This window comes from Capra hircus, chromosome 26 (genome assembly GCF_001704415.2).
Source record: "Capra hircus breed San Clemente chromosome 26, ASM170441v1, whole genome shotgun sequence".
NCBI lineage: Eukaryota > Metazoa > Chordata > Mammalia > Artiodactyla > Bovidae > Capra > Capra hircus.
Genome location: NC_030833.1, coordinates 20,451,529 through 20,478,211, shown reverse-complemented (window position 1 = coordinate 20,478,211; position 26,683 = coordinate 20,451,529). Strand labels below are relative to the sequence as shown.

General features: G+C 34.9%; 1 protein-coding gene across 4 annotated transcripts in view; it reads left to right on the top strand.

Moving 5' to 3' along the window:
• The window catches only part of SHOC2 (SHOC2, leucine rich repeat scaffold protein), an 85,120-nt gene extending 60,173 nt beyond the window's left edge, over positions 1-24,947 (top strand). For all 4 annotated transcript variants that reach the window (XM_005698466.3, XM_018041275.1, XM_018041276.1 and 1 more), the window contains exons 4-9: positions 11,835-11,965; positions 14,912-15,100; positions 18,186-18,308; positions 20,533-20,670; positions 21,211-21,328; positions 22,835-24,947. In XM_005698466.3, the coding sequence (XP_005698523.1) occupies positions 11,835-11,965; positions 14,912-15,100; positions 18,186-18,308; positions 20,533-20,670; positions 21,211-21,328; positions 22,835-23,043 (908 nt within the window). In that variant the 3' untranslated portion in view covers positions 23,044-24,947. The remainder of the gene's footprint in view (positions 1-11,834; positions 11,966-14,911; positions 15,101-18,185; positions 18,309-20,532; positions 20,671-21,210; positions 21,329-22,834) is intronic.

Sequence of the window (26,683 nt, the reverse complement as noted above, 5' to 3'; positions counted from 1 at the left end):
TTATGTACCACTAACAACATCCCACAAATTGACATGTTGTGTTTTATTTTTTGTTTTGTCCAAAACACTTTCTAATTTGCCCTTTTGTTTTCTGTGATCTATATGTTACTGAAAAGTTTGTTATTTAGTTCCCAACTTCTAACGGTTTTCCAGGGGTCTCTCTGTTTCTGATTTCTAATTTCATTGTGGTTGAGAACATACTTTGTGTGACTTGAATCATGTAAATATATTGAGACTTTTCTTATGGCTCAGTGTATGGTCTATCTTGATAAGTATTCCATGTGCAATTGAATATGTATTCTACTTTTGTTGAGTAGAGTAATGTGGATGAGGTAGTCAGTGAATTTATTGTACTGCTAGCCCTTTTTGGTCATTTTTTCCTCCCAATTTTTATTAGTTATATTGTTAGGATGTGCAGCATTTATGGTATATCTTGTTAAGCCAGTCTCTAGTTTAGTCTTAATTGTTCACCAACAGTGCTTGCTGTTGCCATAGTTGTTCAAGTTATTTCTTAGTTGGTTAAAGTCAGTCTTACAGTAATTTTCTCAGAAATCATTCCTAAACAGTGAAAGTGAAGTCACTCAGTCCTGTCCGACTCTTTGCAACCCCATGGACTGTAGCCTACCAGGCTTCTCCATCCATGCGATTTTCCAGGCTAGAGTACTGTAGTGGGTTGCCATTTCCTTCTCCAGGGGATCTTCCCCACCCAGGGATCAGACCAGGGTCTCCCACATTGTAGGCAGACGCTTTACCATCTGAGCCACCAGGGAAGACTTACTAACAGTAGTTTTCTAGTTTTTGTATGTTTGTAACCTTTATATTTAAAGAACTCTTTGATGGATATAAAAATCATTGGGTTCAACTTCCTTTCCTTGAGCATCTCAGGAGACCTAAAAGGTAGCTCTTTTGTCTTCTGGAATTGAATATGCAACAGTATGAGGCAGTCTAATTGGTTTTTTCCTCATTATAATGACTTAATCTTTGTTTCTGGCCACCCAAAGAGTTATTTCTTTATTTCTAAAGTTCAAGAACTCTACTATATTTCTAAGTGTTAATCTTTCAGGTTCCCATTTCCTTGGGATACTCTGAACCAGTTCAGTAATAAAGGTTTAATTTTTACTTCAGTATAAATCACCTATTGATGTGTTTACTTTGTTGTATGTTCTTATGTTGAAATATGTAAGTTTGCTTATTTTAAACAAGAAACTGATTTTGATAGTAAAGGAGAAAAGAAAGAATAACGCATTTTAACATCACTTTTCAGTGAATGACACATAAAGGCACTTTAAAAAGAGACTTCTTTTATAAAATTAAAGGCTTCTCAGTCTTAGAAAAGTAAAGGTTGTTTACTCTAGCAAATCAGGGCAACTGAAATTAAAGATGCTTGAAATGTTATAAATTTATGGCCTTATCTCTCTCATTGATGCTTAATTATTGTGTATTTCCTAAGATACTGTAGATGCAGATACTTTATTGTTCCTTGAGCATATCAGGCAAGTTCCAGCCTCAGGGTCTTTGTACTTCTCAGTTTCTCTGCTTAGAACTTTTTTTCCTAAATATACACATAATTTCCTCTACTCTTTCAACTAATCAAATGGATATATCAAGTTCTATAAAGGGCATGGTTATCAATCAGTCCTGTTCTTCAGTTCAGTTGCTCAGTCGTGTCTGACACTTTGTGACCCCATGGACTGCAGCATGCTAGGCTTCCCTTTCCATTATGAACTCCCAAAGCTTGCTCAAACTCATGTCCATCGAGTCGGTGATGCCATCCAACCATCTCATCCTCTGTCGTCCCCTTCTCCTCCTGCCTTCAGTCTTTCCCAGCACCAGGGTCTTTTCCAAGAAGTCAGTTCTTCACATCAGGTGGCCAAAGTATTGGGGTTCCAGCTTCATCATCAGTCTTTCCAATGAATATTCAGGACTGATTTCCTTTAGGATGGACTGGTTTGATCTCCTAGCTGTCCAAGGGACTCTCAAGAGTCTTCTCCAACTTAGCATTTGTGAAATGACTCAGGAAATGTGCATCAGATACTATTATCTGGGTACTTTGGCAGAGGATTTGAGGGAGGGGTCTGTTCCAGAAAGGCCCTGTAGGGTCCTGTTCTTACTCTCAAATATTCTAACAGTATTTCATTATTTAATATTTTATGCATGTATTGGTTTCCCTATCTTGCTCAATAACAATGGGGGGGGTGCAGTTATAAAGTACTGAAATAATTAGTGTTGGCAAATAGAGAAGGCATAAGTTGTAGAGGATGATAAAACAATCCAGTTAGTAAGACTAGGGTCTTTTGGATTCACTACCTCTGACAGAGGATAGCGTCTCCATGTATTCTTTCTCCTGGCTTTCTTAATTTTGAATTTCTGTCAGAAGTAATTCTTCTATATTTCAAGTGTGCTTGTTAATATGAAAACATTTGACTTCATTATTAATCGAGTAATTGACATGTTATATCAGAAAAATACAAGTGCCTCACTTCTAACATACTCTACATGGTCAGATTACAAATATGTATTGGAAATCAAAAGGAACTAAAACATAAATGATAATAAAAATTTATATATCTCATTTATAAATTTTTATAATAAATATAAATATGCTTTGATAGTTGTCAGCAAACTAAATACAGCAGTTATCCCAAGTAATAGCAAAGTGAGTTAAGTATTGTTTGTTGAAAGTTTTTATAATATTATAGTCATTTATCATATACCGTGTTTATTAAGATAGTTCTTTGCCTTTCTCCATCCCTCTCATCCCCCATATTTTGATTGTATTGCAGAAGGTTGAGATTTGATGAGAAATCTGAACATGCAGGTCTTGATCTGTTACAAATCTCAACAGTCATAATTGACCTTTGAGATTCTCTCTGTCATCTATTGGAGAAGAGCAATTCACCCCAAACCTTCAGTGACAAACTTAGCTGGAGTATAATGCTGATACTTTCCTTTTTTCCCCCCCTGGTTTACTAGTTGAAAAGTATAACTTAAAATGAAAACCAAACAAAAAACCCAACACCTGTCTTGGAGAGTTGATGCTAGTCCCACAGGAGTTGCCCTGTTCTCTTCCCTGGACCAAAGAAACTTGCACTGAATTTACAATTGAAAATAAAATGTTTTATCACCGTACAGTCACTTTTCCAAAAATCGCTTTAATTATTTGCCTTTTTTTTTTTTTTCTCACAAGTAGATCCAGATATTTTTAACTCTCTTTTTTGCTTAAGATATAAATACTTCTAGAGTAGCTGTCACTCCTTGACAATAAGCAATGCCATTTACTTTCAGGCTGGGCAGTGCCAAGATTACTGACAACTCAGGCTGTGGAGAAGAGGCAGAAGGAACTGGGGAGAGGGGCACAGCTGATTGCGGTTAAGTAAAAGAGTGCTCAAAAACATATTTAGAGTCTTAAAGCCCCAGATATGCAGATGATACCACCGTTATGGCAGAAAGTGAAGAGGAACTAAAAAACCTCTTGAAAGTGAAAGAGGAGAGTGAAAAAGTTGGCTTAAAGCTCAAGATTCAGAAAACGAAGATCATGGCATCTGGTCCCATCACTTCATGGGAAATAGATGGGTAAACAGTGGAAACAGTGTCAGACTTTATTTTTCTGGGCTCCAAAATCACTGCAGATGCTGATTACAGCCATGAAATTAAAAGACGCTTACTCCTTGGAAGGAAAGTTATGACCAACCTAGATAGTATATTCAAAAGCAGAGACATTACTTTGCCAACAAAGGTCCATTTAGTCAAGGCTGTGGTTTTTCCAGTGGTCGTGTATGGATGTGAGAGTTGGACTGTGAAGAAAGCTGAGCACCAAAGAATTAATGCTTTTGAACTGTGGTGTTGGAGAAGACTCTTGAGAGTCCCTTGGACTTCAAGGAGATCCAACCAGTCCATCCGAAAGGATACCAGTCCTGGGTGTTCATTGGAAGGAATGATGCTAAAGCTGAAACTCCAATACTTTGGCCACCTCATGCAAAGAGTTGACTCATTGGAAAAGACTCTGATGCTGGGAGGGATTGGGGGCAGGAGGAGAAGGGGGCGACAGAGGATGAGATGGCTGGATGGCATCATGGACTCGATGGGACGTGAGTTTGAGTGAACTCCGGGAGTTGGTGATGGACAGGGAGGCCTGGCGTGCTGCGATTCATGGGTTCACAAAGAGTCAGACATGACTGAGCGACTGAACTGAAAGCCTTCTGAGGTCTCTAGTGGTTTTATGAAATCAGGGAGGGGGGGTATGTAATAGGAAAAATTTTTTATTTTCTGTTTCTTTTCAAAGTGAGAGAAATTTATAAGAAGACTTTGCCTTCCAGGCTAGAGCACAGAATAATTCACAGAGGCCTTTTGTTACACTGGGCTCTGAAGAAATGTTAGAGTAATTATGATTATATCAACAAATAGAGTTTTAGTAATTGATTTTAGGAAATTACAGCTCTACTTACATGTAACAACTTTACTAATTTTCTCTTTAATGGTGGCATTCTTTGAGTTTTTTATATTTAAGAATATTTTTTAATAAGTTCACTTTTAATTGGAGGATAATTGCTTTACACTATTGTGTTGGCTTTTACCACACAACATGAGTTAGCCATAAAAATGCATATGTCCCTTCCGTCTTGAACTTCCATCCCATCCCATCCCACCCCTCTAGGTTGTCACAGAGTCCTATGTTGAGCTCCCTGTGTTACACAACAATCTGTTTTACATATGGTAATGTGTATGTTTCAGTGCTACTCTCTCAGTTCGGCCCACCTTCTCCTTACTCCATTGTGTCCAAAGTCTGTTCTCTATGTCTGCGTCTCCATTCCTGCCCTACAAATATGTGTATTGGTACTATTTTTTCTAGATTCCATATATGTATGTGTTAATATACAATAATTTGTTTTTCTCTTTCTGACTTACTTCAGTCTGTATAATAGGCTCTAGGTTCATCCACTTCACTAGAACTGACTCAAATACTTTTCTTTTTATGGCTAAGTAGTATTCCATTTCATTTGTCATTTATCTATTCATTTGTCAGTGATATCTAGGTTGCTTCCATGTCCTGGTTATTATAAATAGTGCTGCAGTGAACATTGAGGCATATGTGTCTTTTTCAGTTATGATTTTCTCAGTGTATATGGCTATTTGGGATTGCTGGGTCATACGGTAGTTTTATTCTTAGTATTTAAAGAAGTATCCACACTGTTCTCCATAGTGACTATATCAATTTACATTCCCACCAACAGTGCAAGAGGGTTCCCTTTTCTCCACACCTTCTCCAGCATTTATTGTTTGTAGATTTTTTTGATGACCATTCTGACCAGTGTAATGTGGTACCTCATTGTAGTTTTGATTTGAATTTCTTTAATAATGAGCAGTGTAGAGCATCTTTTCATGTGTTGGTTGGCCATCTGTATATCTTCGTTGGAGAAATGTGTGCTTAGGTCTTCTGCCTACTCTTTGATTGGGTTGTTTGCTTTTCTGGCATAGGGCTGCATGAACTGCTTGTATATTTTGGAGATTAATCCTTTGTTAGTTTCATTTATTATTATTTTCTCCCATTCTGAGGGTTGTCTTTTCATCTTGGTTATACTTTCCTTTGTTATGCAAAAGCTTTTAAGTTTAACTAAGTCCCACTTGTTTTTGTTTTGTTTCCATTTCTCTAAGAGGTGGTCAAAGAGGATATTGCAGATATTTATATGAGTGTCTTGTCTATGTTTTCCTCTAAGAGTTTTAGAGATCCTGGTCTTACATTTTTTATAACTTTTAAGTTTATTTTCAATTTCTCAGTTTAATGTTTCTGGAAAAAAATTGTACCTTTAACATTATTTCATTGTTAGAACTTGGGTGCCTTTTCTACTGATTTTTTGCTACTTTGTTAAAATAAGATAAAGACTGTTTGAGTTAAAGTCTTACTCAAAAGTTACACTAAATTAACCTAAAAATGCTGATTTCCTTTGCTGAAATTAAAAACATTAATTTTAATTTGTAGCAATTTAATGTTTCCATATTTTAACAGTCTGACAGTATAAGAAAACAAGCTGTCATATTCAGAACACAGAGCAACTTACTGTCAAAGTTAAGCACTTAGAAAGCTAAATGCCAGTGATTGACAGTGATCAGCCTACATTTATAAGTGTTGGCAACATTGATTTTATTTCTTAGTCACAGTGGCTAAGTCACATTAAGGCAAGCTGTGGCTTGATTTCTAGGTTGCAGTTTACTTTGTGGTTAAAACCACTTACTGAAAGAGGCTAGAGTTGAAACCACTGCAGGGGGTGAATCACAGTAAATGCCAGACTTCTGATGTCAAGTTTGTTTTTTTTTTTTTTTCCTGGCATAAAAGAGTGTTGATATTTCATCATTAATTTTTTTTACCTTTTTTATTTTGCTGAGAGTAGTGGATTTTGGCAAAATGTGGATGACTCTGAGCATACCATGCTCTCAAGAAAGTGACAAGTCCTTTGCAGATGTTAATTGCTTCATCAGAATAGCATATTCTCAGAGAGTACAATTTTTAAAGTTCATCCTCTTCAATCCCACTGGGGGAAAAAGAAGTTTAGGCATTTCATAGACCTTTTGGTGAATGCTTCAGCCATTTTATTACCATGGAACAGCTTTATTACATAGGGAAAGCAGTGGTATGAAGGAGAGACAAGATGAGCTTCTTCTATTTATTTTTTAAGATTGAGTGCCTTTTTTATCTTCAACTTGGTATAGCAAATTAAAATTTTATCAGAAGATTTTTGAAATTCTTTGTACTCAGACATTATCACTGATTATGGGAAAATTTCCATCTCTTTACCAGTCTTGTAGTGGCCATGGGCATGGGATAGGCAAGGAATAAAATATTGATACCCTCCCTCCTTCCCCATTTTGAATGGATGTGAGTTAATGGGGACTGCCTTTCAGTTTTGGTGGGAATGAAATTGATATACTCTAATGGCACTGTCTGATAAGATTTAAGATATAGCTATCTTTTGATACTTCTGAAATATTTTCACATGTACACGCAGATACCTATTAGGATGTTCATTATAGAATTCCTTTTTAAGTATTAGAAACAAATGCTGTCCATTGGGGGATGATTGGATAATGGTATAATTACACATATCATAGGATACAATGGTTAAATGAAGTATATCTGCATTTACTCAACAAGAAAATATTTCTATGACTTGTTATTTAGGAGGAAAAGTGTGCCAAATGATCCCATTTATATAAAGACCAATAGAGAAACATTTTAAAAAATCCTGTATTTATATATGTATAAGTGAGAGCTTAAGAGAAGGATCTTAATAGGTACATACTGGATTACACACCATGGTTTTCTGGGCAGTAAAGTAAGTTACACTTACGTATTTTGTAATTGAAAATTTATTTGGTGGGATAAGAGGAGTGCAATAAGAGGAGTTCATTCTCTGATATCTAAAAATGGGCTGCTTAGTCATTGTGTATCCCAGAAAAAATTAAAGTGAATATTTTTAGAAGAACTAATTTTTAGTCAGGTAGACTAGGCAAATCTGTTATGTACTTTAAAATGATGTCCACTTAACATCTATGTTTTGGAGACATGCTATTTTATAAGTTGAGAATGGGTAAAAAAAAAAAAAAGCTTTTAATGAGTCTCATATAATTTTGAGTTTTTGCACCTTGTTCCTAATGGAAAGGAGGACAAATAGTGAAATATTTTAGCGTCTTTAATTAATAAGAAAGCATGAATGAAAGCCTGGTGTGTGCTTTGCACTGAAATTCTGTGCAAATTTCAGTAGAAATGCATAGCAAGCTCCCTTACTTAAAGGATTTTCAGTCTATTGGGGAAAGTAACTAATCCATGAAACAACCAACAATGTAGATTGTAACTAAAATGCTAATGTATAATGAAAACAGAATGTAGCCATGTGTCCAGTTTATAGGGAGATCAATAAGATCTTGATAGAATGGCCAGAGAAAACTTCATGAACAAATATGCTGGACTTAGTATGGAATAAAAATGCATTCCATGAGCTTAACAGCAAGGACAATCAAACAGCATGGAGGCAAGAATGAACATATCATGCTTCTGTGTCAGGAGGAAACAAGTTCACTGGATCAGGGTTGATAAAATTCACAAAAAACGATTACTTGATAAGGAGCCAGTTGAGTTTGATTCTAGCTCTGCCATTAAGTCACTTCGCGTGTCTTATGCTAAAGTGCATGCTGAGTACTCTCAGATGGTTCTTATTGGTGTGCTTGGGTATCTTTTTTATCTCTTGTCCTTTTTTGGGGGGGGTGTTGACTATCTGAAACTTCAAACCACCATGCTCTGTTTCTCCACAGCTTAGCTCATAAGCTCATATCCTCACTGTATGGAGAAAATGAGCCTCACAGTCCAAACATCTTACCTCTGTGTTAATATAAAGCTTCTCCATGATGTAAACTATTCATTCAATAAAAGGATGGTATAAAGATATCACAGTTTTTAAAATTAAACTGACTTCAGAATTACAGAATTTTTCTTTATCAGAAGAACATTTTCAAATTAAAAAATTATGGGAAATTCTAGATAAGTTCAAAGAAAAAATTTAATCTATTTCTATCATGTAGAGATAACCTAAACTCTTTGCATGTGTATGTAATCATACAGATCATACAAAACACATGATTTTGTTATCTGACTTTTTTCATTTAATGTCATAACAGTCTTTCATATCTTGAAAGTTTTTTGTAGAATAATTTTAATAGGTACAGAATATAGCAGACTATAGTAGTACCATAGAATAAAATTATCTTTTGAGTATCTATTTCATATCAGTCATTGTACTAAGTATCTTACACACATTGTATTTAATTATTAGAGCAACCCTGTCAGATATTTGACATTATCCTCACTTTATGGGTGAGGAGACTTAGTTAAGTAACTTACCCAGGGACACGTAGATATAGAATATCCTTTGTTTTTGCTATTACACTGTGATGTCTTCAATCTAAATAATTATGCATCAATTCTTGAACATAAAGGTTGTCCCCATTTTTTGCTATTAGAAACTTGACTATAATTTTATCATAAAGCAGATTATTTTTTGCCAGCCCAACTTCCAAGTAATATTTGTATCATTTAATGTCATAGTGGAGAAAGGAATGGCTGCCTACTCCAGTATTCTTACCTGGAGAATTCCATGGACAGAGGACCTGGTGGACTACAATCCATGGGGTCGCAGAGAGTCAGACACGACTGAGCAACTAACACTACAATGTATAGTTCACTGATAGAAATAATAATGTTCTTGCACTTATTTTTAATCTCTGAATTCTCTGGAACTTTAGAAATTGATCCAGTTCTCTGCTTGTTTCCCCCCACCTCCAAAATTGATACATATCCCTGGAGTGTCATTAGAAAGACACTAGTAAAGCATCCTTATTTAATTTAGGAAGCCCTGTAAAGACAAAGTTAATTTTGTCTTTTCTAAGTGGTTGTTTTTACTGTTGCTTTTTAATTCAGTTTTCTGCCTGTTGGAATCTTAATTAATCATAACTAGTGAACTCTTGACCCAGTTTCCAAACACTGTTATAAGAACGTAATGAAAATGAGTATACCATACCTCTGGAATAGTTCTAATTGCAGGAATTGAAATGATTGCTAAGGTTTTTTTACGCTGTAGTTGGCTAGACTTACGGTATATAGACTTATCAGAGTATTTTTGATATCAGTAACTAACTATTAAAAATGTAAAGGGTAAAAATTAGCTCCATTTAGGCATTTCTTACAACTTTGATCACTATTTTCTTCAGCAAGAGCTGCTGCTGCTGCTAAGTCGCTTTAGTTGCTTCCGACTCTGTGCGACCCCATAGACGGCAGCCCACCAGGCTCCACTGTCCCTGGGAGTCTCCAGGCAAGAACACTGGAGTGGGTTGCCATTTCCTTCTCCAACACATGAAAGTGAAAAGTGAAAATGAAGTCGCTTAGTCGTGTCCGACTCTTAGCGACCCCATGGACTGCAGCCTACCAGGCTGAAAAGATGCAAATGAATATAACTAGATGAGGAATATGAGACAAGGTGACTGCTCTGCTAGGTTTAAGGCTTAACTTATTCTGTAGGCTAATACATGTTTTCTGTAAGTATTGGAGTAATGTTGTATCTAAGAAAGTTATTCATACAATGATTTTCTGAAAAATAGTCAAAGCAGAAATTTGAAGAAATTGACAAACATCAAGACAGTTACTGAAAGCTGAAAGGCACCAAAATATTTATCTCCAAAATGTTGTGTGACACAGGCATCCACTTCTATACAGACCTGCTTTGGAGATACTGTCGATTCCATCTCAGACCACTTCAACAAAGCAACTATCAGAGTAAAGTGTCACATAAATTTTTTTGTTTGCCAGTGTATATAAAAGTTATGTTATACAGTACTGTAGTCTATTAAGTGTGCAGTACCATTTTGTCTAAAAACTATGCATGCCTTAATTAAAAATACTTCATTGATAAAGTATCATTCAGGTTATAGAGTAGCTCTTTTGATTTCTTTCAGTTATTTCTGGCTTTTGATTTAAAGTGAAAGACGTGCAATTCTAACTTTGACTTGGTTAGAAGTCACTGTAGGGTCATTATTGGCTTAATTTCAATATTGTTGTATTTCAGGGGAAAGGGAGAGAGACAGGGAAGCAACTGTTTGGTGGAGCATAAAGAATATACATAGCATTTATCAGTTAGGTTCACCATCTTAAATAAGTGCATTTCATGGCACCCCAAAACAATTACACTAGTAACATCCAAGATCACTGATCATAGATCTCCAAAACAAGTATAATAATAACAAAGAAGTTTAAAATATAGCGAGAATTACTAAAATGTGACACAGAGACATTAAGTGAACAAATGCTTTTGTGAAAATTGGCACAAGTAGATTTGTTCAAAGTAGGATTGCCACAAACCTTTGATATGTAAACACACAATATCAGTGAAGCACAATAAAGAAAAGTATAATAAAATGAGGTATCCTTTTAATTTCTAATACTGGTAATACTGTTGAATTTAAAACTAGAGGCTAACATTTAACCTAGCCCAACTAAAAAGGTTATAGCAACAATTGCATTGTTGAATCAGAAATTAACCAGCCATGACAAAAAACAAATACATTGAACTAAATTCTCATTATTCTTATCTTTTTTGGTATCAAATGAATTTATGCTATTTTGAAAATTAAATTTGATTTAAACCTGTGATAGCAGATATCATCATATTCATCCATGTAGCTTATATGTAGCTTACCATGGGTCTTGGCTATAGAAGTATAAAATGTCTGCTTCTCTGCTCTGCTTATTTTAGGTATTCAGTAGTGACTAATATGCTCAGCTGAATATGCTTAGATAATAAGAGAGACTATAGCTTTCACTTTTGTTCATAAAAAATTATTTTGAGAAATTTTTAACCATCAAGTCAACTTTTTAGAGAAATTTTGGATTGTTTATACTTAAACTCATGAAAAATATTGAACCTTTCTGATCTCACAAAATAATTGTACATCTTGTATTTTAAGTAATTATCCTTTATTACTTTGATGTTATTCAACTGGGCCTTGTCTAAAGGTTAATATTTTATTTAAGTGTGCCAATACTTTCAATAATTGATTTTAAAAATTGACTTGTAGCTGTGTACTTCATTATTTCTCTAAGATGGTGGACACAAAAGTGGCTTCAGTTTCATCCTAATTGGTAGAGTGTAGTGTGTCATTTCTTGGTACAAAAAGTTAAGGATCTTGCTGAAATAGTACTTGAAAGTAATTCATAAATATTGCTTGATAGCCTGGGAGAGTGACAGGCTTATCAGATTTTAAAAAAGATTCCTTTTTTTTTTTAATGTTCATAGGAAATCTGTCCAGTTTAAGTCGTCTTGGTCTGAGATATAACAGACTGTCAGCAATACCCAGATCATTGGCAAAATGCAGTGCACTTGAAGAATTAAATTTAGAGAACAATAACATTTCTACTTTACCAGAGGTAAGAAGTGAATTACGAGTCTGTAAGATAATGAAGGGAAGATTAATCAGTCTTTACAGCTTGGTAAATAATCTGATGATTGAGTTTGCTTAAATAATGGGTAAGCTGTGGATATATATCCCATCGCTGAGATAAAAACATTCCAAAAAAGAAAGAGTAGGTATGTTTTAGCATACCCAGCAACTAGTAAGTTTGCTTGTAGTTATTCAAGCATATTTTACTGTAGTATTCTAACATGAGTAGAATTGTGGACTTAATGGATTGACTGAACTTTGCAAAGTCTATTTTTTCTAATAATTAAAAATACCTTGTATAGTTTCTAGTCTGGACCAGTTCACTAAAACTACTGTGACACTATCTCACCTGTGGCAAAAGAGCACTATTGTTAGTAGTAAGTAGTAATTTGGGATCAGGAATAGAATCCACAGATTGTAAGCCCTGACAGCTAGACTGTTTAGGTTTTTTAATTTCTGTGATAATGGTAATTCTTCACTTGAAAATGGGTGAAGTTCTCCTGTTTAATGTCATCCTCTTTTCTAACAGTGATTCATATCCCATAATAAGGCAAATAATTAATACATTAATTAGATCTTGTTGGCATTCTTTTAGGGTGTGATTTATGAGTTTAAGTAAGACTGACCACTTTTACAATGTCATTATGTCTAAATGTAAAGACTAGGTATATACCAAGTTTCACCTAGTGAGAAATTTTAATATTTATTTATATATCTAGTCATATTGTCACTGAAGGGAAACATAATTATTGGGTATCTTAGGATAAAGACATGAGCTGAGTACTTCCATATAACTTTGTGACTGAAATAAGTCAGGATTTATTTTTGATAGGAGAATTGTAAAGAAGACAGCTCTCTTCAGTCTGTCTATGGAAGAAGGGGTGTGTGTGTATATTTAAACATACCCATTTTCAGATAGAGAACTATGGATGAAATCCTTGATAGGCCTTGTTCAAACATTGGAAAGCATTAAGTTTTATTTAAAAGTAGTCTATGTGCTTTGGAAGTAGCATATTCTTAATGCAAATGTGTAATTATCTGCATTTATAATAACAAGAAAAACAATAAAAACCATTAAACAGCACTTAGATATTCAGGCTGGCAAGAAAAATCGGGAAAGTGGTTTTCAAAGGGGGCTCATTATATTGCTGAAATCGGAGCTGGCAGAATCACTATATACTTTTCCATTTGAAGACTGTCTGAAAATGGACTAATTTTAATGGATACCTAAAGACGAAAGGAGAAGGAACTTAATAAATTTAGGCACATACACTCAAGGCATAAGGCTGGAAGCTTTACATGTATTATTTCATTTATATCTTCACTGTAATCCTACTGATTATTGGAGTGGTCTCATCAAATAGAGAAATAAGACTTGAGAAGTCATGTTTTTGGCCAAATTTGTCACCCTGAAATATTTTTTTCTGGGGATATAGTGAGAGATATATTGATTAATTAATTCACTGAAGCTTACAAGGCTGGTAAGTAGAAGATCTAAGATGGGAACCCAGATGTGTTTGACTCTGCAGCAACGGTCAGCAACCTCAAAGCTTCACAGTATGACCTTAGAATGGAAAGGTTGGAGAACTGCCTTACAGCAATCCAAAATGTTCTCTGCTTCTCTGAGTATTTAAAATGGTTTTTCATCCTTTAAGATTTGACTCACTTTCAACTGTCTTCTGCTTTTCCAGTTATTCCAGTATTTCTCCTTTTCTTTGAATTTAAATAAAGAAGTGACTTATAAAGTTACTTATATATATATTTATTTATTTAAAAAATCTTTACTACAACCTATAAAACAAGACATCATCCTCTTACAAATGAATAGAACAAAGGTTCAGAGAGATAACTTGCTCAAAGTAATGAACAACTAAAAGATGGGGCCAGGATCTAAAACTTTTATAGCCTGAACCAATGTTTCTCAAACATTAATGAACATACAAATCACCTGGAAATCTTAAGATTCATATTACGATTCTGTGGAGGTGGGGTCTAAGAGTCCACATTTCTAACAGGCTCTCTGGGGATACGGATGCTGCTCTTCCTTAAACCAGACTTTGAATAGCAAGAGCCTATTCTGTATAGTTTATTATTGATTTTATAGAGTTGTGTATTATTTTCTTTTTCCTATCTGTGTGCTTTATTTCTTGAAATAGAATTTAGTCTTCCTGATGGTAGAGATCCTTTTATAATACTAAACACCTAGTACTGTGGTTACATGGTGGGGGATTGAAGTAGGAGGGAATATGGGGTTATGTGCTAAGTGAATACTTGTTTGATAGATGTATATTCCCTCAGAAATTTACAGTATGGAAAAGCAATGTATTACATAATATAAAAAAAAGTATTGTTACCTTCTGAATTTAATATTCCTAAAAGGAACATTTAAATTACTAAATGATACCTTATTCTGTGTCAGGTATTATATTAATCTTAATAATAATTTAGAGATAGATACTTAACCAAGACTTGGATAGCACTGATTACACAGCAGGTGATGGAGTTAGGACTCAGACCCAGGACTGTCTGATACCAGTCCTCTGTAAGGTCCTGTATGAGAGGCCTCAAACTGGCCATTCGTGAAACACCTCTTACACACAGATACATTATCTTTACCCTGTAGAGTATTTTAAATAAAGCCAAAGAATAAAAGGAGATTTAATATCAGTAAATGAATTACCTGTTTATTCCTAAATTCTGAAAATCTGACTACATTGGCTGCACATCCCTGCAAGGTAACAATTAGCTAGAGCTGAGTAGTGAGTGACTTTCCTTCTGGATGAGGCATTACAGAACCGGCCCAACCAGCTCTGTCATTTGTTACCGGCAAGACTCTCCCAGGCATTTGTTTGGTACTGCTGCTCTATGTTCTACAGAGTAAGTGTTGTTATAGTTCTAATTCTTATGCTTATTTCATTTTTGTTTTTAACAGAGTCTTTTATCAAGTCTTGTGAAACTGAATAGTTTGACCTTAGCTAGAAATTGCTTTCAGTTATATCCAGTAGGTGGTCCATCTCAATTTTCCACTATCTATTCCCTCAACATGGAACACAATCGAATCAACAAAATCCCATTTGGAATTTTCTCCAGAGCAAAAGTATTAAGTAAGCTGAATATGAAGGTAAGCCTCTATTTGTATTAGGGGAAAATAACTACTTTAACTAGTACTTTTAGTGGGCAGTTGTTTCTTCCTGATGCTGTGCTCATTTTTTAATTGCATTGTTTGGGTTTTTCTTTTTTACTGTTCAGTTGCAGGGGTTCTTTATATATTTTGGATGTAAATGCTTTGTCAGTTATATGATTTGCAAATATTTTCTCCCAGTGGGTGATTTTTAGTTTCTTGTTGCTTATCTATATTCTCTACCATGAATGAATCACATTTGTAGTAAGGAAAATAAATTTTATTGCAAAAGGAATAAAGAAATGAAAAATGGCTTGTCCAGCGATTTAATTTGTAGTGAACAAACTTTTTTTTAATTGACTTCCTACTTTGGCATTCCAGTCCCCTATAATGAAGAGGACATCTTTTTTTGGGTGTTAGTTGTAAAAGATCTTGTAGGTCTTCATAAAACCGTTCAACTTCAGCTTCTTCAGCATTACTGGTTGGGGCATAGACTTGGAATGCAAAAGTAGGAAGTCAAGAAACACCTGGAGTAACAGGCAAATTTGGCCTTGGAATACAGAATGAAGCAGGGCAAAGGCTAATAAGAGTTTTGCCAAGAGAACGCAGTGGTCATAGCAAACACCCTCTTCCAACAACACAAGAGAAGACTCTACACATGGACATCACCAGATGGTCAACACCAATATCAGATTGGTTATATTCTTTGCAGCCAAAGATGGAGAAGCTCTATACAGTCAGCAAAAACAAGACTGGGAGCTGACTGTGGCTCAGGTCATGAACTCCTTATTGCCAAATTCAGACTTAAATTAAAGAAAGGAGGGAAAACCACTAGACCATTCAGGTATGACCTAAATCAAATCCCTTATGACTATACAGTGGAAGTGAGAAATGGATTTAAGGGACTAGATCTGATAGAGTGCCTGAAGAACTACGGACAGAGGTTCGTGACATTGTACAGGAGACAGGGATCAAGACCATCCCCAAGAAAAAGAAATGTGAAAAAGCAAGATGGCTGTCTGGGGAGGCCTTACAAATAGCTGTAAAAAGAAGAGAAGTGAAAAGCAAAGGAGAAAAGGAAAGATATACCCAGGTGAATGCAGAGTTCCAAAGAATAGCAAGAAGAGATAAGAAAGCCTTCCTCAGTGATCAGTGCAAAGAAATAGAGGAAAATAATAGAATGGGAAAGACTAGAGATCTCTTCAAGAAAATTAGAGATACCAAGGGAACATTTCATGCAAAGATGGGCTCGATAAAGGGCAGAAATGGTAGGGACCTAACAGAAGCAGAAGATATTAAGAAGAGGTGGCAAGAATCATTTTGTACAGAAGAACTGTACAAAAAAGATCTTCACAACCAAGATAATCACGATGGTGTGATCACTCACACTCAGCTAGAGCCAGACATCCTGGAATGTAAAGTCAAGTGGGCCTTAGAAAGCATCACTATGAACAAAGCTAGTGGAGATGATGGAATTCCAGTTGAGCTATTTCAAATCCTGAAAGATGATGCTGTGAAAGTGCTGCACTCAGTATGCCAGCAAATTTGGAAAACTCAGCAGTGGCCACAGGACTGGAAAAGGTCAGTTTTCATTCCAATCCCAAAGAAAGGCAATGCCAAAGAATGCTCAAACTACCACACAGTTGCACTCATCTCACACGTTAGTAAGGTAATGTTCAAAATTCTCCAGGCCAGGCTTCAGCAATACGCGAACCATGAACTTCCTGATGTTCAAGCTGGTTTTAGAAAAGGCAGAGGGACCAGAGATCAAATTGCCAACATCTCCTGGATCATGGAAAAAGCAAGAGAGTTCCAGAAAAACATCTATTTCTGCTTTATTGACTATGCCAAAGCCTTTGACTGTGTGGATCACAACAAACTGTGGAAAATTCTGAAAGAGATCGAAATACCAGACCACCTGACCTGCCTCTTGGGAAACCTGTATGCAGGTCAGGAAGCACCAGTTAGAACTAGACATGGAACAACAGACTGGTTCCAAATAGGAAAAAGAGTGTCAAGGCTGTATATTGCCACCCTGCTTATTTAACTTATATACAAAGTACATCATGAGAAACGCTGGGCTGGAGGAAGCACAAGCTGGAATCAAGATTGCTGGGAGAAATATCAATAACCTCAGATATGCAGATGATACCACCCTTATGGCAGAAAGTAAAGAGCTAAAGAGCCTCTTGATGAAAGTGAAAGTGGAGAGTGAAAAAGTTGGCTTAAAGCTCATCATTCAGAAAACTAAGATCATGGCATCTGGTCACATCACTTCATGTCAGATAGATAGGGAAACAGTAGAAACAGTGGCTGACTTTATTTTTTTGGGCTCCCAAATCACTGCAGATGGTGATTGTAGCCATGAAATTAAACAACGCTTACTCCTTGGAAGGAAAGTTAGGACCAACCTAGACAACATATTAAACAGCAGAGACATTACTTTGTCAACAAAGGTCCATCTAATCAAGGCTGTGGTTTTTCCATTGGTCATGTATGGATGTGAGAGTTGGATTATGAAGAAACCTGAGCGCTGAAGAATTGATGCTTTTGAACTGTGTTGTTGGAGAAGACTCTTGAGAGTCCCTTGGACATCAAGGCGATCCAACCAGTCTATCCTAAAGGAGATTAGTCCTAGGTGTTCATTGGAAGGACTGGTGTTGAAGCTGAAACTCCAGTACTTTGGCCAACTGATGTGAAGAACTGACTCCATGGAAAAGACCCTGATGCTGGGAACGATTGAAGGCAGGAGGAGAAGGAGACGACAGAGCATGAGATGGTTGGATGGCATCACCTACTTGATGGGCATCATTTTGAGCTCCAGGGTTGGTGATGGACAGGGAAGCCTGACGTGCTGTAGCCCATGGCATCATGAAAATTGGACACGACTTAGTGACTGAACTTAACTGTGTGGAAAATTTTGGAGGCTGAGTTTTTTTTTTTTCCTTTTTTTTTTCTTTCTATATTAAGATATTTAAAAAAAGGAATGTCGTTTCTCTGTTTAAGAATTCTCTTTCTATAGGGAGTTACATATGGAGCTTTGTTTTTGTGGTTTTTACCTTGAATGCTTCATTTTATCTGTCAGGACAATCAGTTGACATCACTTCCCTTGGATTTTGGAACTTGGACCAGTATGGTAGAATTGAATTTAGCTACCAATCAGCTCACAAAGATCCCTGAGGATGTGTCTGGTCTTGTTTCTCTTGAGGTGAGTATAAAAGAGCATTTAGAACTCATTAGACTTTTCCACAGTTAGCTCACTCATGAAGTTTCCAATTAAACAGTTTCATAATTGAAGATCATGATTAGAAATGTTAGTGCTCTCAGGATTTCCCTAGCAGTGCAGTGGTTCAAACTCCTCGCTCCCAATGCAGAGGGTGTGGATTTGATCCCTGGTTGGAGAACTAAGGTCCTGTATGCCACGTGAAATGGTCATAAATAAATAGTCCAGATTCAGTCAATTAAAAAAAGAAATGTAGTGCTCTCTTAAACATGCAGCTGTATTAGGATGATGAGGTGTTGACTTTTATCTGGGCTCAGTGCTTTTGAATTACTCTTGCCCACTTAAAGTCGGTCGGTTTGAATACTATAAAGTATCTTTGAAAGAAAGGGTCTGTAAAGCGCAGCATCTTTTGTATTTTTTTTCTTAACTCTGTTTCTAAGAATGCTATACCATTGTCCTCTAAAATAATTCTGGGTTCCTCATATTGGCATTCAGTACCCTTCATATAATTCTGACCTACTTTTCATCCTAATTACCCACCTCCTCTTATTTACTAACTGAATTGATTGGTTTCTTTGTTGGCAACGTGTGCATATTTCTAGCTCTGTACCTTTATTGTTCCCAATATCTAGAATGTTCTTTTCTCATCCCCTTAAAATTTTTCTTTTAAAATTATTTCTCACAATTAAAGATAGTGCAGTCTATGGAGTTGGAAATACTCAGATACAATTTAGCAACTGAACAACAACAAAGATCTATCTTCCTGTTACTTCCTCAGGCAAAGATTCCTCCTGCCTCTGAGTCCCTAGCATTTTCACTCTTTTGATGAAAAAACTTACTAATAGTAAAATTTCTAAAATTGTCCTCATGTTTTTAAAAAAATTCTAATTTTTCTATTCTTTTATTATTGTGTTTAATAAGGTGAAAAAGTATGGTGTAATGGCTAATAGCAGGAACTTTGAAGCCAAATAGATCTGGGTACAATTCCACTTTTAACTATATATGGATTTAATGTACCCAAGCTTCAGTTTCCTCAGCTGGGGAAAGTAATGGGGATAGTAATATATTCCTCACAGAATTGTGCTAGTGCTAATGAAGTCGCTCAGTTGTGTCTGACTCTTTGTGACCCTATGGACTGTAGCCTGGCACGTTCCTCCATCCATGGGATTTTCCAGGCAAGAATATTGGAGTGGGTTGCCATTTCCTTCTCCACATAAAATTGTAATTAGGACTAAATGCAATAATGCACATTTTTCATTTAATATGTGGTGTTAGTAGTAAAGAATCCACCTGCCAGTGCAAGAGACATAGGGGACACGGGTTCAATCCCTGGATTGGGGAGATACCCTGGAGGAGGGCATGGCAACCCATTCTGGTATTCTTGCCTGGAGACTCCATGGACAAAGGAGCTTGGGGGGTAGCAGTCCAGTGGGTCACAAAAAGTCTGATACAACTGAAGCAACTTAGCATGCAGACATGCATGCAAATAGTAGTAAACTCAGTGATAGCTACTATTGTCATTTTCTTGGTCTTATTGAATATATTTACTTCATTGTGTGTAGTATAACTTTGGAAGAAATAAGTGGGCATAAAAATTTAGCTAGAACCTTACTTAGATCTTTCCATTAGTACTCTTCTCACTATCCCCATACTCAGTATTGTTTCCCTACCTAACCTCCCTCCACTATAACTTCTCTGAGAATGAAGACCTGTATCTTCTTCAACCTTTTTTCCCCTCCTTATTCAAGATACTGTAGGATGCCCTGCAATGTAATAAATTTACTACAAATAACTAGTGGATTGATATAGGCAATTTAGAGGTCAGTTGTTATTACCTTAAATGATGGTTTGCTTGTAAGGAGTTTTGAATAAATAATTGGTTTCCTATTAGATAGATATTTGTAACTATTCAGTATCAAAATACCATTATCTGTATGAATCTTAGTTTGAGTAGTTAATAATTTTCATATTTTTTGTAATTTAGTTTAAATTCTTTCCTTTTGCTTTCATTAGTTTTGACTTAAACTACTTTGTTTCCAGTAACTATGGTAATTTTTTTTTAAAATAGTAAGTTTAATGTCTTGTTATATAGTTAGATATTACCCTTAATATTCACTGTTTAGAAAATTAACATTGCTTAATTTTAAGGCACACAATGATAATATATTTCTGTTTTGTGAGTTGTCAAACATCAATAATTTCTCTTTAGGTTTTAATATTATCAAACAATCTTCTAAAGAAGCTTCCTCATGGCCTTGGAAACCTTAGGAAGTTAAGAGAATTGGATCTAGAGGAGAACAAATTAGAATCCTTGCCAAATGAAATTGCTTATCTTAAGGATTTGCAGGTAAAACATTCTGATGATTTTATAGGTATATAATTAAAGTTTTGGGGATGCATTCCAAATTGTACATTTTTTTATTCTTGGACCAAATAGATTTTCCTATTAGAACTGAATTTTATGTTCATGTAACCTAGCTGCTTTTGTCTTCCTAACAAATGATAGTGTTTGAAAGAAAAACTTATTTAGTGATTTTAATATAATATGTAGCTCAGACGGTAAAGAATCTGCCTGCTATGCAGGAGACTCAGGTTCAATATCTGGGTTGGGAAGATCCTCTGGAGAAAGGAATACAACCCACTCCAGTATTCTTGCCTGGAGAATCCCATGGACAGAGAATCCTCGAGGGCTACAGTCTGTGGGGTTGCAGAGGGTCAGACACGACTGAGTGACTAGTATTACACTACTACTGTATAATATTAGTCAATCTAATTTCCTTGTAAATTTTTCTTGCTGGTTTAGTATATGTAGTTTTTAAAAAATTTACATTAGTTATAGTTATAGGAAACATACATGTAACTGTCTTTTATTTTGTTAACCTTTTAGAAATTAGTCTTGACAAACAACCAACTGACCACTCTTCCCAGAGGCATTGGTCACCTTACCAATCTTACACATCTAGGCCTTGGAGAGAACCTACTTACTCATCTTCCTGAGGAAATTGGTATGAACCCTTTGGATATTTGACTGTGTACTTATAACATGCTTTTATTAGTTATTAGAACATGTGTTCAAGCAGTGTTTCAGATGAATAAAACAAATCTACTATTTTTGTCAACTTAAATTACATGTATCAAGCTAAAGATTTTTTTTATAGAGCACTATTAGTAGTAGTAGTTGGTTAGTTTTTATTAGGTTTTCTCATGGGGAATTGAGTTTAACATAATATTTGAGAATGTTTTAGCATACTTGTATTTCAGTAGATTTAACGTTAATTTGGAGGAGTTCTTTTTCTTCCAAATTTAAAAATTATACAAGCTTGAATTAAATTAGTTTCTTATGCCAAAAGAACTTTCCCTTGTGAGGTTTTAGGATTGATATTAATATTTGATTAATGTTAATATTTGAGTTACTTTAGAATTTTCCAAGTGTTTTCATATCCATTATTTCATACTGTCAATATGAACACCTTGAATTTTACACAGTGCAAGTTGCTTCATGTTACAGAGAGTTTTAATCAGTTACAGTCACATAGTACTAAAATTAGTAATCCCATTTGTTATTCTCTCATCTATACCATGCTGTTTCAGAGGCACTACAGATTAGTGGTTAAGAATGGTTTTGGAGTACAATAGCCAATTCAAAATCTGGCTCTACTTGCTTCTGGTTTTGTTGGATTGAATAAGGTACAGAACCTCCCTAAGCTTCAAGTTCCTATCTATAAAATATGGATTCTAGTAACTTTCTGTAAGGTTGCTCTGAATAATACATAAAATCTTAATGTAAACAAATCCAATATCTAGTGACTGTTTTTTAATTAGTTTTATTATATACCACTATCAAATATTACAATTTTGAAATTTAAAAATTGGAAACTCATAAAGTAACTTTATTTACTTATTTCTAGTGTATTTATCCAGCTGGCCATATACAATTGCTTGAGATTATTTGCCTGTAAAGTATGAGTATCCTAAGATGGTCTAAGGAAAAATTTTAAAAGATTACATAAATTGACTTTTGCCTTACTGGCAAATATATAATAACTCTCTTAGCAAAAGATTTATACAAAGTAACAAAACCTTTCACTTGAGAAATTTATTACTAAGAGAGATTATCACATTTTCTTCAACATGAGAGTAATTATAAGCACTTACTATGTAAGTTGATTATATAATTTTTGGAATTTAAAATACATGAATGCCAAGCTATCCTGAACAGAGTCTCTGGAGATATAGTATATATTTTTTCAAAGAAACTGAGCTTGAAAACCAAACATAAAGGAAGAGATTTTTATTGGAATAGCATGTGACCTGGATATCACTTTTTAAAATTCTCTTGTTTATTTCAATAAGAAGGAAAGTTTGAGATCCATGGTTGTAGAGAGTTTTAAAACTAAAAGAGAGTAAAAGGCACTGTGTGTTCAGTATGCATGATAACCCAGGATAAGGATCATGCTCAGTTGAGCTTTTTAAATAATAGCTAATTTTTTTAAAATTATTTTTTATAACAGGTACACTGGAGAATCTAGAAGAACTGTATTTGAATGACAACCCCAACCTGCATAGCCTTCCCTTTGAGCTGGCTCTTTGCAGCAAGCTTTCAATCATGAGTATTGAGAACTGTCCACTCAGCCATCTTCCACCTCAGATTGTTGCTGGGGGTCCTTCTTTCATCATTCAGTTCCTAAAGATGCAGGGTCCATATCGTGCCATGGTCTGATACAAATCTGCTGGTCCCACACACTGTTCAAAAATAGACTGCCATTAATGTTTCATATCTATATCTGTATCTATTTATGTAGATATTGATATATTTGGCAGATTTATAAAGACTATGTTTATGTGTTTCTGCTAATAGAGGAATCATAGCCATTTAGATTTTTTTAAATTCTGTACAAAAAGCTTATATAAGTTTTCTTTGCTGAACTTGATGGATGTTTTTCTGTTGTATAATATGATATGCCAGTTTGCTTAAAACATTTGCCAACAAATTATGATATTATTAAATTTAAGGGCCAGAGGTAGTATAGTTAGATATACTTTTTCTTAGCAAAAATTCTGGGCAAGCAATTTTGTTGGAACTTTTCATATATATTTTCCCCTTACCAGTTGTCAGATCTTTTTAGTATTACAGGCCCTGAAGGTAGAATTTTTCTTTTAACTTATTTTGAAATTTGAGATTTAAATTTTATATATTGTTTACAGTCAGAGTAAATCACTGGATTTTTTTTTTTTTTGGTTTTGATTTGCTCTGTTTTGATCAGCAAAATCTTGTTTATATCCTCTGCTAAAGAATTTGCATCAGCTGATTTAAATATTAAAAGATATCTGCTTGTTGAAACAACTGGCAAAGTGAAAAGATAACAGTCAAAAAATTTTGAATTCCTTTAATTGTGTTTCTCTGATCAATTGTGAAGCAAAATGTCTGAAGTAAGTCTTTGGGTTGGGGGAAAGTATTGATACCTTTTCTAGTATAAATATCTTTTCTGAAGCTTAGGGGAACAGAATCTTGTAGTGCAAAGGAGTTTTCATTCCTGAAAGTCGCAGATCCACAGAAACTAACAGAATAATTTGGCAAAAAAAGAAAAAGATACACATAAACACACATAAACACATTCTATATATGTATATACAATGCTATATAGATATGTATTTATTATATCATAAACTACGATAGGTAACTTTAAGGATTTCTCCCTAGCCTTGTACAATGAAATGAATGTTTTTCTTTGAACACTGCAATATGTATGTTTCAAGGTTATTTAACAGTGTACTATGGTTTTATATCTTGACTTGCCTTGTACATCTTTCAGTTCTGGAATATCTGCGTCTAAGCACAATATCTTCACACTGTGCTATATTGCTGCTGAATTAAATGCACTTTTCCCCACAAATGGGGCACTGGCTTCAAACAATTCAGTTCAGTACCATTGATTTCAGTCTCATCTTTCCTTTTTTGGTAGTTGTTAATACAGTTACAGAAAAGAGCACATTGCATAAAAGTCATTGATAGTTCAGTGGAAGTTCTGTGAGATATGCATGTGCTATTTGGTGTATTTTCTTTTGCTTTACTGCTTTTAAGGCTAGCAGTATTGTAAATGTGTGCCCCTTATTACAGTACTCTTACTTTTGATAGTGTTGGTCTAAGTCAATTTAATTACTGAAGAGACACAGAGCAAGTGCATTCTAGATATACCATCCTAAAAAACACTTCCCATATAAGGAATAACTATTATGTATAATTACATGTTGCTGCTTGGTTTTCTTTTTTTTTTTCTATTTAGATGGGCATTGTAATTTAAATAAAACCATTTTTGAAGTGAGGTTATAACATTAAGGTGGAAATTTGAAATGTTGTTTTGCTTTTCCTGGCACTCAAAATCAGGACTAAGTTTGAAGTTGAACCTATAGTCGTAATTGGCAATTTTTTAAGGAGCAACTAAGAAATGGAAGGCAGGTAAAGATATAAAACCGTAGAATGCTTAAATGTGCTGTAAAACTATTGTAGATGTCACTGGATTTTACCAGGTAATATCCTTTCTTCTATTTTTTTTCCATCTACTGTGGCTTTTCAGTTAAAATTGTGTTTATAAAAGGAATTTGTTTATTACAGCTCTACCTGAAGCTTGTGTGTATGTGTGGTTTTTATAAAAATCTCATATCAAAGTGTGTTTATATCTTAAGATAATGGAACTTGAACTTTAAAGGCAGTAACCGAATGTCTTTTTTTTTAAAATGGGTATTGTTTCTTAAAAATGAAAATAGATACAGTTTTTGAAATATTTTTGTTCCCCTATATTCATTTATGTTAGTTTATAACAGAAATGCAAGGTGATCACAACGCTACATGTAGAAGTCACAGACAAACCATCTATAGCTAAGGAATTACAGTTTTTTTAAGATGCATAAAGTATGTCACATGAATGGCTGTCACCTTGGAGAGCTTGTGGATTTCATTACTTCTAACATGAAGCTAAAATGGACTCTTAATTTCCCAGTTATCCTTGTGCAGTCAGGATATTTAATATTTAAATAGTTTGAATATAATACGGGATATTATTGAATGACTACATATAAGCTGGTAATTTCCTAAACTGCAGTGGGACTAATTGCCATCTCCAACAATGGTCCTTTCTTTGAAAGAAATTAGGTTTGATCTCTCTGTGAGGCTCAGTAAATAAAAGAATGTCATAGAATGTTACATTTAAAAAAATATTGCTCTAAACTTTGCTTTTTGTTAATATAGATAGTAGCAAACTGACAGTGACAATGTCAAAAATTCCTTTGTGGTAGTTTAGTACTTTTAAAATCCCAAATGATTATTTCATACAGAAAGAAGGGAGAGATGCTAAGTAATTTATGGATTTGATGGATACAAATGAAAACAATAGATGATAGAAATTCTTGCAGGAGGAAAAACACATAAAATATTTATTTGTACTTTTACTGAAAGGTGGATGATGCAATTGGATGCAATTGGAATGAGCTCTATGAATATATTTGCATATTTGTAATTTATCTCATTGTAAAGTCTGAATTTAAAACTTTTAATTTTGTATTGAGGTATAGCTAGTTAACAATGTTGTGACAATTTCAGATGAATGAATCATTTAAAATAGATAAACTGTTATACATCATAATTTATCTAGTCTTTCTCTGATAACTTTTCTGGTAACTTCTGCTTTTCATCTCAGTTATTGCTAAGCTCTTCATACATATTGAGTTCAGATTTCAGCTTGCAGAATTTGTCATTTTGCATGAGTAAGAAGGGGTCAAGGTTAAAGGGTGTAAAGTGGGACACTTTGAAATGGAAAGGGGGTACTATCAATAACCATACATCAGAAATGTCTCTGGAAAACCAGGGTATATGGTTATTCTTGCATGATTAAAAATTAGATGAAAGCAAATGACATAGCCCATAAAAGCAGAAGAATACGTTCTTACAGTTTTCAAATTTAACTAAATAACTTGTGAAGAAAGATGTCCTTTTGCTTATACTGGAAGATGGTATAAGATGATATACCACATCCAGTCCATGTATTATCACTCAGTTATGTCGAACTCTTTGTGACCCTTTGGATGTAGATCAAAGGCTCTCTGTCCGTCAGGTTTTCCAGGCAAGAATACTGGAGCGGGTTGCCATTTTCTCCTCCAGAGAATCTTCACAACCCAGGGATTTGAGCCCACATCTCTTGTGTCTTCTGCATTGACAGGCGAGTTCTTTACCTGCTGAGCCATCAGGGAAGATATACCACATATCTTTAGCTAAAACTTTTGCCTTATTATTTTGGTTAGTTTAGCCTTTAAGAGCCAATTTGGGTAACTGGAATACACTTGACAATCTTTGGTTAATTATCAAA